At 38.2% G+C, this 16701-nt stretch overlaps 2 protein-coding genes across 7 annotated transcripts in view; one reads left to right on the forward strand and one right to left on the reverse strand.

The window, feature by feature from the left end:
* Nucleotides 1-16701, reverse strand: part of LOC143143794 (coiled-coil domain-containing protein 137) — a 51804-nt gene that overhangs the window by 32225 nt on the left and 2878 nt on the right. The window lies entirely within an intron of this gene.
* Nucleotides 1-16701, forward strand: part of LOC143143790 (ATP-sensitive inward rectifier potassium channel 12) — a 60512-nt gene that overhangs the window by 25404 nt on the left and 18407 nt on the right. For 4 of the 6 annotated variants that reach the window (XM_076305483.1, XM_076305487.1, XM_076305485.1 and 1 more), the window contains exons 9-10: nucleotides 92-356; nucleotides 16543-16680. In XM_076305483.1, the coding sequence (XP_076161598.1) occupies nucleotides 92-356 (265 nt within the window). In that variant the 3' untranslated portion in view covers nucleotides 16543-16680. Of the gene's footprint in view, nucleotides 1-91; nucleotides 357-16542; nucleotides 16681-16701 lie in introns of those variants that run through there. The other 2 variants (XM_076305484.1, XM_076305486.1) reach the window with 2 other exon arrangements.

The following is a 16701-nucleotide window of genomic DNA, read 5'->3' on the forward strand; positions in this document are numbered from 1 at the left end:
AAGAAACGCGAAGAAGAATTCGGGACAAGAGCTCGATGGTCTTAAAAATCGCTCGATCCTGTTAATTATATACGGTGTTTCATCTATCCAGACACACCAAATTCGCAGAATCCACGGAAACGTATCACGAACCACCGCCCCATCCTCATCCGTCTTCAAGGAGGTCCAGCCTGGGCGAAACTACCAGGCCCAAAGAGCCGCATAAGAAGACCAGTTTCATCCTAGGCGACGACGATCAAGTGATCACGATTTCGAAGCCGGCCGCGTCACGACGCGATCATCCCGAATCGTTGGAGCCCGATTCGTCGAAGACGAATCATCATCCACAGAGCGGAGGTCCCCAGGAGCAAGTGTAGGTGAGCGAACGAATCGTCTTGTTCGAGACTTGAAATTAATCAACGAGTCGCACGAGTTTACGTCACCGTGTCACCTTAAGAGGAACGAAAACTCCCGAGCGGCTTGCTGACCGATGGTCTCCCGTTCGTGATATCGATGACGAAATTGACGAAGGTTGAGGTCCCCCGGCAAATTGCCTCGTAGCTAGGTGGATCAATTACACTCCAGGCGATTTGCAACGATCACCCTCTTAAAACAACTCGACTTCGTCGTAGACTCGGCTTCTAAATTGTTCTAACTGGGACACAAAGACGTCATGCCGAGTAGCTTTTATGCATATGCGACCGGTAGCTTACGTTCGTCTAACTGGGCTGCATCCGGTCTGGTTCTAATCGCCGGTGTGGCTCCGCCTTTCGTTTTTCCATTTTTTTTTCGCGTCCACCTCGATCGTACGCGTGGTACCGCGCGATCGAGACACGGTGAAATCCGTTCGAGGAAGTTACCGGAAAACGAACTGGTCTCCCTTACCGGGAACTCGAATCGAAAGAATAACGCAGGATCTTGAGTCACTCGCGATCACGATCGATCTTCCGCTGTATCGTTACATTCTTCGCGGTGATGTGCGCGACGTATAAATAGAACGGAACGCGCCGAGTTTAGAACAGCTTTATCAGCAATGGTACTCCGTAAATCTTCGAACATCGATCTTTCTCGGAACATGACGTCGAATTGACTGGAAATTGAACGGAACGCGGGTCGTGCCGGACACACACTGCGTGGCTCTTGTTGTAATTTGAACCAATAAAATGTTCCACGCTGGGAGCAATTTTACTGGTACTTCGTTTTGTGCAAATCAATCGGCAACGTATCAATATGCGCCACGTCAGAGGGGTCAGGCTCTTTCGGGACGTACGGTCGGAAATATCGATCGAGTCTCTCGATAGCGGGAACAGTGACAAGAGTCTCGGCGGAAAGGTCAGACGGTTCTTGGCCTTTAAAAACATTTAGTAATCGTTTGGTCTTGGTGGTTGAATTCTACCGGTTCTTTCTCTACAACGTGATTCATTGAGACGTGTTTATTTTCTGTACACGTTTGCCGGTGAAACCCGTAAAGTTTACACGGTTCCAAAGTCGGATTGTGGCACGCTTCTAAACGCGTGCTTCTGGAACGAGGCTAAACGAGTCCGGAAATCGTCGGTTAAATGACAGATCAAAATTGATCTTGATGACAACCAGCCGAAAGCAATTATCTTTTTCGTTCAATTCAAACGATACCCGGTTTTTCTCCCGAGATTCAAACGACGCTTCAATTCGATCGAACGTTGATCCTTCCTATCGAACTGTATCGTCGTAAGAGAAGCAAGATTTTTTTTATTAAATTTGACGTTACAATTTTTCTCGTCGAATACATTGGATCGTTCGAAAAGTCATTTCGTTTTTTTTTTGTGAGAATGAAACATAACTCTTTTAGAGTGTATAAACATTTTATTCAATTATATATTCTCCATTTTGGGAAACGAAATGACTCTCCGAACAATTCGATACAATTAACACAATCTTCGGTCACACTTTAGTCAGATTGTCGGTAAAGTAAATATCTAATATAGAAAAGCAAAATAACGTAACGAAAATGGAATTTCTCGATTAATTATTCGTATGGTTCCTGGTTTCAAGCTACCGAATTTAGTATTTTCCGACTTGATAGTACAACTGAATCGTTTCTCGCGAATTTCGGTCCACGTTGCATTGGAACGAAGCGAATCCTGCGAATAAGAAATCCTCTCCACATAGACCAACGCTTCGCTCGTCTTTGGGATTTCCAACTCTCGAGCGTTGAACGTTGAAAAAATGTTTCGAACGAAGCTGATTACAGTTCGTGCTCGTACGCCGAGGTATTCCACATAGTGATGCAATGCGCGTTGGGTTGAAGGGCAGATGGATGAGTAGAGGATTAAGTGGATCCAGAGAGCCGTAGGTTAGACGACACGACAGGATGAGTTTAGTGGCGGGAAGTGCCCTCGTTATCACGCCAGTCAATTGTTTAATCTCGACCCGGCCTCTTCCCTCTTTTGTCCCCACTTCTTGGGCCAGATTTCCACACACACGAACCATGACACCACGCGAAACACGCTAAACCGGCTATCAAGTGTCCCGAACACGTAGATTCGTCCACGAACCGTGTCCTTGTTTTCGAGACACTTTGCACCTGTTTCTAGCCATGGAAGCTCACCGAGCGTGAAAAACAAGAACTGAAGCTTTCGTACGTTCTCCTTGCTGTTCCGTTTCACTTTCTCATCCTTTTAAACGAATCTTTTCTTCCTCTCCGAGCAGAATCGTCTTACTCTCCGCTCGGCATCCACACTTGCCTCTGTATTTATATTGATCATATTTTTATCGTAAACGAATAAAAATACCAAGAATAATACAAACGCAAAGGTATAGTCCACGATTTAAATATATTTCGAAACTTTTGTCAACGATAGAAATGTACAGTTTTGTTACTGGAAGTTTGTATGTAGAAACAGAAAAAACGAAGATACTCGATGCTATCGAAAAGAGAAATTAAGTCGATGCTATGAATTATCATACATTTAAATATGTAACGACTGACCTAGTATGTAGTTTGATACAATTCTAATTAAAACAACTAGGTATAATAGCTGTTAATTTTTGTAAATATAGTAAACCTTAGTTAGGTTCACTTGTTTTACGAGGTGTCTGTGAATTTCATTTTTGAAATCATTCCACAAATGTTCCATAGGATTTAGATGCGATGGTATCTTTTCTATTTGAAGAGAAATGTTCCAGTTTTATTGTTCTAAATTCTCGATCGTTTGATATTGTGCAAGGTAGATTTTTCAAATTGTTACTAAACAAAATTAAAACGTTTCATTCTATTTACTTTTGAAACGTAGGGACTCTTTTTTTATATACAACCATGGAAATTGTTCTCTCGTACACGAAACGAGTTATTCCAATTAGTTAGACTTTTTCTTAATTTTTGTTGCATTGGAAAATAAATTTTTGTAAATTTCTCCAAATATTGCTTTATCCTGAATTATAAATTTGCTACTTTATTTAGTCTAACTAAATTTTCGAGATTTCCTTTAAAATTTCCTGTCGGAGATATCCTTCTTACTCTTTCTTTCACAATTCCGAAATTTGTAATTGTTTTTTGAAAAGATTTCAAACTTGCCCATCTTTCGCAAACTTATACCCATTCTATTGCATTCAACAACTTTACAATTCACGAAATATGATCAAACCACGTTTATTTGACTGCTCTTAATTCCAAAATATAACTAACGATACGCTTATCTAGTAATGTGTTCATAGAACACAAGATTTATGTATCTCACCTTACTTTCTGACCAAAAAAGAATCTAATAATTACACCTTGACCTGAAAATTCGTCACCGACACATTGTCTTTGTTCCCTACGAAACAAACACTACCGTACCAGTAAAAAATGCAAATACAACTCTTAAAATTCACCAGCGTAAAAAAAATATACAAACGTAAGTGTACTACATGTAAATTCATCTTTCCACCAAGTTTGAGTTCTCAAAAGTGAAATGTCCGTAGAAAATTTCGAGAAGAGTAATTCCTATTTTTACACCTCTGACAGATCCTTTCAGTGTCAAGAAAAATTTCGGAGAAACAGCGGTTCTCATTTCTGTAAGTAAAATTGGATCCTGGGGAAATGGCTTCTCTCGGTGTACATTCTTCAAAGAGATGGATGGATTCCTTCGAAGGAAAACTTTCCAAGAAACAATTCGTAAAGTTTTTCGCGCCAATGACTTTTATTACGCGAGATCGATCGAATGTAATTCCGTGTCATGATTTTTCCGTCGCTTTCGCGTTGTCGCGATTCTTTCCATTTCTTATTCAAAACAGCCATTGTCTGGGACGACAATGAGCACTGTCTAGAATGACAGCCGACCCGCGAGGATAAAAAAACGGTGAAGCGTATCACCTTGCAACGCGAATTGCGACATCCTCCTCCGGGTCTGTCCTCGGTCTGATATGCTGATTATACTTGCACTATCTTGCGAATAATGATTCGCGTACTTCTCTTCTCACCTCGATTCTTCATTTGACTCTTCCTTCGAATTACACTAATCTTATTACACGAAGATGGGTATAACTTCTTTATGTTTGCTCCAAATAACCATATGACACTTGTCGAGAGAAGGTTTACATTTCTACGATCGGTAAAAGCAATCTCTAATTTACGAACACGTATTCGTTGGTCGATGTGTTCGATCGACCATCGAATTCGATGATTCTCCTCGGAAGGAAATAATTTGAAACGAAAAACGCACGTTGCAAAAGCATTTAAGATAACGGCGCTACATTCGGTTATATTTTATAATTTGTAGAAGAAAACCACTGTGAACATTTACTGATAATGGACTAATATTGTACAAGAAATAATTAAAGAAATGAAAATTCATCATAATCGTAACCGAGCCATTTAAGTTTGTTTGGACAAAGACTCGGTCGCGACTACGGTAAATTTTTTATTTGTTTTCTGGACATTCGTTGATTCTTGTGTATAATATTTAACCATCTTCGGAAAATCGATACAGTGTTTTTTTTTCTTTATTTTAAAGACTTACTTATCCGGACGTGGTGTCGCTACAGTAAATACTTTGGAATTTGCTTTTTTAATTCCAGCCTCGATCTCTGGTTAATTTGTACCTTACATAGGTATAGTATATCGTACTTCGAGTGAAAATTGAAACGTACTACAATTATCGAACGTGAGTCGCAAGAAATTAACGATGAGACTTCAAAGATACCGAGAAGTATTTTTCTGTCGTGACGTAAATAAGAAAACGATGTTAAAATTGACGTTCGATTAATTATATTTCAAGTCGATTGAAAATACGTGCGTTATTAAAAGGAGGATATACTAAATGTCAAGTACACCGTGGAGAAATTTGTTTACGTAGTTTTCTGTCATGAGTAGACCTTCGAGATGATCTTTGGATAATTCCAAATTCTGACGAATTAAATTTGAAATAGCCGTCGAGGTGATGTAACTTCAAAATTTCGTTTATAAATATTGGTGACACGGTGGAAGAAACATATATATATATATGTAAATATTTTGTTATCGTGAGCGTAGGACGAAAGGTGAGAAAAAGAGTATCGCGAAACAAGAAATGGCAACCTCGTCGAGACGTGCCCACGAATATACCTGCCGTGAAGAAAGACTCGCCTTTCTCACGATAAAATTACCGTAGCTTCTCCAACCATGAGAAAAAGAGTAATTACATTGAAAAACACTTTCATTTCACATACGTTCGCCTCATTTTTACGGCAATCGTGACTAAGATAGTCGCGCGCGAAGGTCGTCACACTTTTAAAACGAAGTCAACGTAAGTGTTACGATGGTCACGCGCACGGTGTACATTTCGCTGTTTAAACAGAAACGACAGGAAATTTCAGAGGAGCGAATCTTCCGTATGAATTCATGAATGAGTTATGCGGACGTAATTAACGTGATGGACGCGTGTGATTAGGGCTGACTCAACAGTTACTCAACGGGCGAAAAAATATCGTTGCAGATCCATGGAAAGAGGAAAACAAATGTATATTCCTCGTAATTACTATGCGTGATTTTCATCTCGTAATGAATCAGTTATCCGAGAAATCGTACCGTGTCCAATTTTTCGTCGAAACGTGCGTCAGTCTCGAAATGGTGCACCAAGTTTCTTAAATTCAAGCAACGAGAACCTTGTGATATTGTTTGTTGAAATACGATACGATGATTCACGGTAAATAAAAGTGATTCTCTCAAACTGTACGAACAATAAATTGCCCAACAGTCGAGAATAGACTCATCGATGAAGTTGCTAGGTGAAACTTCCACCGCTGAAGTCGTGGAACTTTCTACAAGTTTTGCTTCATGGGATCGTCTAATGCAAATATTAGGTTGCTGCATAACTTCTGCATATTGTTCTAAAGTAATGATAGAATAACGATACAATGGTGGAACACTGATTTTAAATATCCTCGAAAAGAAATAACATACGATTGTGTAACATATGGAACTTAAACAATTTTTTATGAAACGACGTATAAAGTACTTTGTATTTTTAGGATATTCATATATGATTCGCGTTATACTTATTGCTGTTCTCCCTAATGCAGTATATAAGAAAAGAAGTGGTAAAATTAAATATACTAATTTTAGTCTACGCAGACTTGATAAAGAGAGATATTATTTAATTATCAAAATATTTGGAGGAGAAATATAAATACAAAGAAATATAGGTTCAATGAATGATATAATTGTTACAATAAATATCTATCGAAGTATATAAGATAATGTTGTTTCTTTCCGAAATAAGAAATAAATTCCGAAATAATTTAATCCGAACTATGAAATAGAAAAGCTTGTCTAAAACAGCTCTGTTAGTGTTTCCTCTTGAATTAATAAACATTAACTGCAAATATTATCGTTTCTAAGGAGGTACTGCTATAAATGTTGTCTACAGACTATAAAGATCAGCCGAAGGTACACAAGTTGTGTTTGAAGAATAAATCATATTTTGGAAATATGAGAAAAGTGTACACTGTAACAGTACCTGCAACATGCCTTCTCAAAATATAAAAGACAATCTTAGCAACGCTGGCAAGTGTACACGCATTATTTTCAATAGATACAAAGTATTCAAAATATTCAATCAAAGCTTTACGTTCACTAACGGACTTATACAGCAACCTAATAATTCGACCTTCTTGAATTAATTTTCAGTACGTTCAAAATGTCTATAATTTATTCCAGCTGAAAATATTTCGTAGCTTGCAAGGTTCGATCGTCCCAACAGTAATAAATAGGAACAAGATACATACAAGTATACAGATAGGCCTGTCTCTTGAGCCGACGATCGCTAATAATAATAGAAGCGGTTAATCCAAAAAGTGATAAATATATCCACGATGTAGATAGTTCTGTCCGGTCGATGATGGATGGATCTTTGGAGTACTTGATCTTTCATAAATTAAATACAAATCCACGAAAGGTTTCGACTAGTTTGTCCAGCTGTCCAAGATTTTGACGATTCCAGCCACTCGAGGTTCGCCGGTCGTCAAAGTGCTCATCGAAACGTCACGGTCTCCGTCCTCGTTGACGTAATTGGTTATTATCACGGTGAAGTGTGTCCCCTATTAGCAGATACCAGTGTACACACTGGCCCTTGTTAGTGCGCATTAGCGTGTACAGCGGTGCACAACAAGCCGATGCACCGTGAACGCACGTGCTTTACTCGCGAGACAATCGCAGCACGGGCGAAAAATGAATTGACAAGCACGTTCGTGCGTTCATGAATGAAATAATGGGCGGGAACCGCCCGTTGAAAACTGACGAATCGAAATTTAGTGGGCCATAGGCGATTACAAATCGTTGCGTCAATTGGTAAATGTCGAAGGGACGCCTTGACGTGGAAAAAAAACGAGCTAGTGAAACTCTTTTGTCGTTTCTGTTGGAAAATGATCGAGCGCGACGTAGTCTGTGTATTTGGACATCAATTTGAAGACGATCGATCGTTTCCTAAAATTCTACTCAAATTTGTATTCGATCAAGCTGATCGTCATCAGCTTTGGTAAAATTATCGAATCTTCGAATTTTTGTTCGTTTACGGTGGCGAATTTTTTAATTAAACTTTCCAATTTGATGTCGCATACTTTTTCAATTAACCACGCTATCCGATTGATAGCAATACAACAAAGATGTGTACACATTTAACTCGTTCGATCGAAGTTAAATTTAACGGTGTTTGTACTAGAATTAATACCCGAAATGAAATTTATTCAATCTCGAATTCTTGTTACTGGAGCTACGAAACGGTTTCTACTTCTTTTTAAAGGACTCGAAGACGAATTTATAGTTTCTCGTTCGTCCGTGACACCGATCGGGACATACAGGTTCCCATATGGTTTAAAATATACTCGGCGCTTGTTGATAAATTAGTACACCTGGAGGGAACAGTAACACACATAATAAGATATCACTGTTCCCTGTTAATTACCATACGATAAAAAACCTATGTCCGAATCAGTGTATACTCGTGCTTGACGTCATAAAATATGCACGAGAGCTGTACAAATCGGATATGGTTTCTCATAAATCTTTCGAAGCGTGTCTAAAAACTTTCCAAATTCTAGAAACAGTCATCGATCAAAGATCGTATATTTGTGCTCACAATTCCCAGAAGTCTACACGTTCGAACAAAGACGATGAATTATGATATTCAAAATATCAAGATTTCGATCAAACAAATGACTCAAGGAAAATTCTCTTTGTCGCGTAAGTAAAGATTAATTTGCTGTTCTCTGAATCGGAGGCAGCAAGTGTGTACACGAAACTTTTATAGTAATGAAATTTTAAATAAAATTTTCGATAGAAATATATAATTTTAACGGTTCCGTTGAATTTCTTAAAACACATGAAATAGATTTCAATAAATTTAATCACTATATTACTTTTTACTAATTTAATTTTTAAATTACTTTATATACATTTACACTTTCGCTCAAAAGAGTACCTTTTGATCTTTATATTAGGTTGTTCGGAAAGTCATTTCGTGGTTTTTAGTGAAAATGAAACACAATTCTTTTAGAGCGTGTAAACATTTTATTAAATTATATATTCTTCATTTTAGAAAACGAAATGACTTTCCGAACAACCCAATAGAAACGAAACTTTTTTATACACACATATATCAATTCGTTAAACAAAAATAAAATTGCACATCGTAAACAATCTGTAGAAAAACACAAACGCTTACGAAACTCTTTCGAGAATACACAGAGTATCGTATTTGATCCTTTTGTCGAATATGTCTTCGACAATATTTATCGATCGCTCTTCTGGCGATCAATTGTCTATATTTTCTTACTTCGTAAGAGAACACAAACCATTTTGTAGACAAGTGATAGTAATCTTCGTAGAAGAAGTTTACGGAAAGACTTTAACATATCTAAAATCAAATATTACAATTTCTATTTCAAACGATAATTAACCAATGTTTAACAACAGCTAAGAAAAATGTTCGACAAAACAATAATACGCGTCGAAAAAAGGTTCGTATGCGTTCAAAGATCGAAGAGTACTTCAAACTTTTGAGCGACAGTGTACGTGTCTCCGCATATGGACAATAAACCCGTTGGATAATAAATAATAATAATAACGTAACATCGTCTCAAAAAAACAGTACCTATCGCGATACCTGTCGGTTTGAATATTCAATTCAATCTTAAGAAAGCAACTCATCCACGTAGATTAAAAGACCTAGGTAAAGTAAAAATTGTGATCCAGCAGCAGGGATCAACGACAGTAGAATCCAAGAGAGAAGACGTTCGTGGTGAAGCAAGTACGTGACTCGATCGACGATCCTCGATCTCGTTGAGAAGTAGGAGGAAAAGGCTAAGTAAGAGAGAAAAGAGAAGGGATAAAGGCGGGCGAGGAAGGTGCGTTGACGTCACTGAACAAACTCGCCGCTCGGTACGCTCGTTGGCAACGAGCGATCGCAGTTTCACGAGGTTTCAACCAGTCGACGTTTCACTCTCGGTGATTTTTCGATCGCTCGTCCTCGTCTGTACGAGTGATTCGTAACCGAGAGATCGTCGATAAGATCGCGCGTGAGCGGCGCGCGTCGCTGGTGCCACGCCGGTGTAGAGTGCGGTGTCCGGGTTGGCGGGAAATTTGAAATTCGAAGTGCGACGCGACCCGATCGAACGACATCTGTGAAGCGAGGCTGGTTATACCACGTGGCCGTGCGTGTAGACGAGCACTCGCAGCTTGAATATCAGCGACGAGAAGCGCCGCCGCGGACGGACGGACCCGCGACGTGTACCGTGTGCCGAATCCGCGCGAAACGATCGAGCGAGGAACGCCTCGTCGAACGATCCGAGGACGAGGGTTGGTCTATGGACGATGGATTTTCGCGGCTCTCGTTGGCATCGTTGCCGCGTTTGAAAGGTAAACGTCGATGACGTGAGGGAATGCGTTAATTGATCGGCGCGATCGTTCGCTCGGCGACGGTTCACGTGATCCCCGCCGGAAAGACAATGAAGCACTCGGTCAGATGATCAGTGATTAATGGCTGGCAGGACGCGAATTTTACAACATCCGATCGCGTGTCGACCTCGTTTCTTCTATGCGAATCTGACCGCGGTGTCGTGCACGACAGTCTTGGCTCGTAATGAAAACTGGATGCGCCGCGGTTTCACGCGAGACGGTGCCCCGATCTCTGACGTTTCGTAACTGGAATTCGATCGTGACGCAATAACCGCCAATTTCGAATCGCCGTGATAACGGACGCGGAAACGATCGCTGTTCTACGTGCTACGAGATACGTTAAACGTGCAACGACAAACGTCAATTGTTGCTCCAGATATCTTTCGATAGACGTCTCGATTTTTCCTCGAACGTAACCGGCGATTCGCCACACTTTTCAACGAGAGTTCAACCGATATTCAACCATCTATGGCCGCACGTTTCGCGCGAACACTGCTCGGGCTTATTAATGGCGAATTTTGCGAAAATTTCAACGCGATGAGAGCTCTCGAACTGTTTTACGATCCGAATTGAACAAGTATAAGTTTTAACGATTGGCGTAGCACGTTGCAGAGATGGGCAAAATTTTATTCGGTGATTGATCCGTGACGTTTATTTTATCGCAAAGGTAAAATTTGATTCGTTCAATATGAAATATTTTCATCAAAGATTAAAGAGTCGTTTGTCTCTGATTTGTTCGAAATTTTTCTCGAGATTTGGCCCGGAACTGGTACCACGATATTGTTACAAGTATCGGAGAGTATTACGGTTTCGTTACGAGATATTTTCGTAGTAGGAATTTGTACGAATTGAAAATTGTAGTTTGTCTTGTGCAAATTTGCATCAATGAAGCAAAAAATTGTTTCGAAGGTGTAGCATCGAACGAATTAATATAAACGATTTTAGGTTATATTAGTTAATATTAGTTTAGGTTCGCAAACTGATGTAAAATGCACGAGACTGCAAAAGAAACATTATTAGGAGAATCTATAAATCTAGACACCATAATGAATACGATAGTGACATAGAGACCGAAATAATAATCGAAATATCCAATTTCGTATCGTTTTAGTAACGAATACGTCACCAAACGTAATTATTCAAACGATAGTATATTTAAACCGTTAACTTGAAAATCGATACAAGAACTGTTAGATCCTTTGAACACAATAAAATTGTTTATCGATTAGTCAGTAGAGCAATTAAAATCGATAGAACGCTTCCTGGCGATAAAAAAAGGCACGTTGATTAACACTTTCTGTTTCGAAACACGGAAACGATATCGCAAATAATATCGATTGAAATACTGAAATTGCAACGTTATTTTACAAACTCGATCGGAACGATTGTCGTGCGATCATTGATATCGCTCGTATAAACTATTTAAAAAATGCACCCAACGACACGTGACATTCTCGATGTTTATGAAAAGAACAAACGAAACGGAGGTAAAAGAATTTAAAAAGAACGAAGGAACAAAATTGCAAGAATGTTTCTAAATTATGGAGTACAAAACCGGGATTGGTTTTAATCGAAATTGCACGTTTCCGACTAATTACTTTTGCAACACGAGGCTCTTACGAAATCATATTTATGATGCTGTATACTCATCAGTGTTTCCAGGAGACACTCGATCCGTTAAAGATATTAATTATGGTCCAATCAGTCTTCCATTTTAATAATCCCTATAGAAATTCAGAGTACCTCGTTTAAATTAAAAATTCTCAGATACACAATATTCCTAGCACTGTCATTACAATATATTCCAATTCCAAAGCAACGATGGATAAAATCTACTCTTATGTGGAAACGAATTTATATATACACTTAGACAGCGATACAATTATCAAAAGCATGGTGAAAAGTGTAGCGATTATAAATTTTTAAAAATTCTTGTCAAATTTTCAAGTCACTAACCCAAAGAAATTGATTATAATTACATTTTAATTGTATCGGCATACGTAGTAGTTTATAAAATCTTTACAGTGTATGTAACACTTATAACGATTAGTACATGTTACTTATAGTTATTCGTAAAGTAAACGTTTCTGGGCGTCAACTTCTCGACCAGTCGAAATTCGATAAGAATTTCTTCAATTAGCAATCACTACACTTTCCACAATGCTTTTACTTCTGCACTCTGTGATCAACTGATAATTAATACTCAATCTAAACAGAATCAAACGGGTGATTCAAGCACAGATATAATTCTAAAGAGACAAAGCGAACTAACATTCGTGAAACTCGAACGTGTCGATGTATCGTGCGTACGTCACCCTAAACGTGAACCTGTTATAAAAATGTCGCGAATATATGAATACTTTCTCGATTCGAGTACCTGAAAAATATTCGAAGAGTTTCAACCCCCGAGGCTAAACAGTGTCGCGCGTGGAAATTTGAACGCGCGTAGGAGATAAATTCATATTATGTCGAGCTCGCGTATAACGCGATTAACGTGCTATCCGGTCGACGGATACGGATCATCTGCGGCTCAGCATGCGAATTCGAACGTTAAGAACTGCGACGAGCTAACCTAACCCGCGTGCGGTGTGACGCTCACGTGCGCAGATTTCTGCATTCTCCCTACCGGAAACGTCCCTCTTCTCCCTGGATCGCTATGCAATGACCACGCATACGATTAAACGTGCAATTACAGCCGCGCGACGGGACTCGCGATACCCATCGATAAGCTTGTTTCGATACCTGGTCATCTCGGGGAAACGAGAAGCCTCCAAAGTGTCGTTGAAGCGCGGATAAATTGTACACGCGGTACACGAATTACGGAGCACCTTTCTTAACAAATACTTGACATTGTGTGCTCGTCTTATTTGAGAAACAAGTGACGTATAAAGTAGCGCAAATAAGTATAATTGAACATCACGTTTATCGGGATAAACGTTTCGACCTTGCGGTTTGGTCCTGCACGGTACTTCGAACGCACCAGACAAACGAAAACACGTATAAAAATATATGCGTAAAGATGGTTAGAAGACAGGTAAAAGTATAACGTGAAAGTTAAAATTAAGGAATTCGTTTGTATTATAATTAAACGGCAGTTAATAATTAATCGAAGGAAGAAATTGAAAGAAGTCGTACAAACATTGTTGTTATTAGATAATATATAAACGATGTGCTTCATAAACATAAAGTCCCATGGATATTTCTTATTATAATGCTATTGTAATTCTTATTACTCATTGCTTTGCTTCCTTATGCAATATTAAAGTCCATAAACATTATAATCTCCTTCCATTTCGCAGATATGCAATTAATCTTGTTTTCTTTTTTTTTATAATATATTCCTTCTAGGAATAATTTAAAGAGTCACAATTCCAAACGTTGAGCAAGAAAGAAGCTTGTTTAAGACCGTAGTATTAATATCTGCTAATTTGTATCATTGAACGGCGTATTTCGATAATATCGATTCATTGTTGCTCCCCAATTTTACGAACCGAGATACACGGTGAATTCTGTATTTCTAAAAATTTGAAGATATCGAGTGAAAAGTTACGCGGACAAATGTTGCGCCACTGTTGGAATTCATGTTGAAAGAAATGTCGTTGAACATCCGGCGAAATTTGTGAATAATCGTCAATTGTGTTTTGCAGTCTGGCACACGTGCCTGTAATGCGTGTTCACGCGTATGTGGCACCGTGTGTCTGCATTATCCCCGCCATAAGAGGTAAACGCCATGGCATCCGTTGGCACAATCTCGTGCAACAAGCGAGAATCTGAAACAGTTGCGAGTGCGACGCGCTTACGAGCGCTGCTCCTGCTGGAAAACGCGGGAAAACATTCGACCCTTGAACGAGACGAGTCTGATCAGTGAGAATCTACCTCTACTAAGTCTAACTCTCTTTAGTGTCGAATATGAAATTCTCTGTTCGAGTTATCAGCGTTTTTAGTAGCTTCGTATTGAAATTTACGTCTCTCCTCGAAATTTTAGATCGATATCTTCGGATTTTAAATCGCTGTGTTATTATTATTATTATTATTCGAAATTCAACTTCACTGTACGAGATTTGCTTTCTTTTTTTAGTCGACACGGGCACACTTGTTCTCCCAACAATCTCAAAATGAAATTTAGAATCTCTTTTGTAATTTCACATCGATTTCTTCAGATTTTAAATCGACATTCTCGATCTCGATAGAAACTTTGGTTTTAATTTTAGAGATGCAACGAGAACTGAATATCTGTATAAGCAATTTTTAAGAGAACTCTTCTTTATTGTTCGATATATCATTCCGTTTAACAGGTTTGTCTGCAAACCTAAAAGCCAGTTCACAAGAAACCAGTTGATAAAATATTATACAGAGTGCAGCTGATCCCAAGTCACTTATTATTTCCATTTTGTTTTTGCTTGAAATCACCTACCTTTTACAAACGCTAATTGAGAAACTCACGGTGCAGTGAAGGTTACGCTTAAACGAGGAAGTTGTATTTGTGATTGATCGCTTCTCGTTTAGACAAGCTTCTTTTTGTTTAAATTTAGAAACGAATGAGTAAATCTGGCATTCGTTTCGAATAACGGTTTACGCTTTCACTTTTATTTCTCGAGTAACGAATCGTCTTTTCTCGTTGCCGTTTTGCGAGAAGTTAAAAAGTCGTCTTTTCTTTTTGAAGAAATAAGGGGATACCGAGAAAAGATCTCACGGAGACAAGCGCAAGATAAGAGAATATTTACGAGCAAAATAAAGTGAATCAGAAAGCGGAGAACGTAATTTATGTTACTTGGCTAGATAAGAAATGTTTATTCAATGTTTACTCCTTTCATATTCTTCAAGATATCTGCGATAAGAATTTTGTCAATCTACGAAGGTAATTGAAATATTTTGCTTACGGTTACGAAAGTATCTTGCGAGTTTGTAATTTAATTTAACTACGCGATTGACAAATTTAAATATACCAGGAGAAATAGAATATTATTATTACGTTCCCAGAAACATTGCAATTTCTTAACTGCCAACGAAAATTCTCTTTTTCCCGACCACGTTACGTGACCTCGTGCCATGATTCAGAAATTACGTCTCTTTGTAATCTGTAAATCTGCAAAATAATTATGCAATACCTCATCGAAGTCTTAATCTAACGAACATCATACTTCCAGGTATACTTAACTTCCTATTCGAATTTCTTGCCTCATTTTTCTCTCAATTATAAAGTGATCACGTTAATGAAAAGAATTTCATTATTTTAGTTGTTAACTATTTAAATACATACTACATTTCCGAATGAAATTTATCGTTTGAGGAAATTACAATCCGCGTTATAAACCGTTAATCGTACAAATTTCTTTTTTTAAAATGCAAATGAAATCACGACAAAAGTATGGAAACGTGTTTCAAGACAAGACAATGTGACACAACATTGACATTAACATGACTCACCCTTCTTGAATTAAGTGTTTAAATATATAGTCAAACTTGGTTATAACAAGCGCTAAGAGACCAAACAAATTTTTTCATTATAACGCCTCATATTTTTGCTAATCGTTAATAATTTTATAAATAGATACATCTAAATAACGAAAGAAATATTAGAAACAAGAAAATAATAAGATCACATGACTGAATATTATTTGTATTAATATGTTTGTATAAACTGCGATACACTTAATATTAAAAACAATGTTTTTATCCATAATTTCAAAACCATACACTTACGAGCAATATTAATTAATAATAAATACAATTCCATTTAAGGTTTTTATTTCGAATTTGAAAATTGATATCTGCTTCAATGTCAAACTGTGGTACGCTTGTTATCAAAGTGAATAATTTTATAAAGACACGCATAAATTAAAATCATTACGGTACTTTATTCGTTACATCTGTGACATATCCGTGCTTGTTATAACCAAGTTCGACCGAATGTTTAACTCTCCACTACATACTATAAAGTATCACACTATACATATATAAAGTATCCAAGGTAAACACAAACAGGCGGAGACAATCAAAAATACTTTCTCGATATTCGATCAGAACCGAAAACAGCGTACAGTCATCGTTACCATGACGGTAAATTCCCAAAAAATTGATCTCACAAAACGAACACTGTCGAGACAATTCAAACAAAAATGAAATATCGCGCGAAGTGTAGACTAAAAGTGACAACCAATTGCCGGTCGTAGGGACGTGGAATGGTGGGATTCCAAGAACGGAAGGGCGGTGCAAATACCGGAGGAAAGTGAGAGGAAACGAAGAAACGATGGCAGAAAACAGAACTTTGCTCTTCGTGGCCAACAGCCGTGAGTCATCGTCGCGCGGTGACGTCCAACTTCATTCATCCT

This window comes from Ptiloglossa arizonensis, chromosome 2, assembly GCF_051014685.1.
Source record: "Ptiloglossa arizonensis isolate GNS036 chromosome 2, iyPtiAriz1_principal, whole genome shotgun sequence".
Taxonomy (NCBI): domain Eukaryota; kingdom Metazoa; phylum Arthropoda; class Insecta; order Hymenoptera; family Colletidae; genus Ptiloglossa; species Ptiloglossa arizonensis.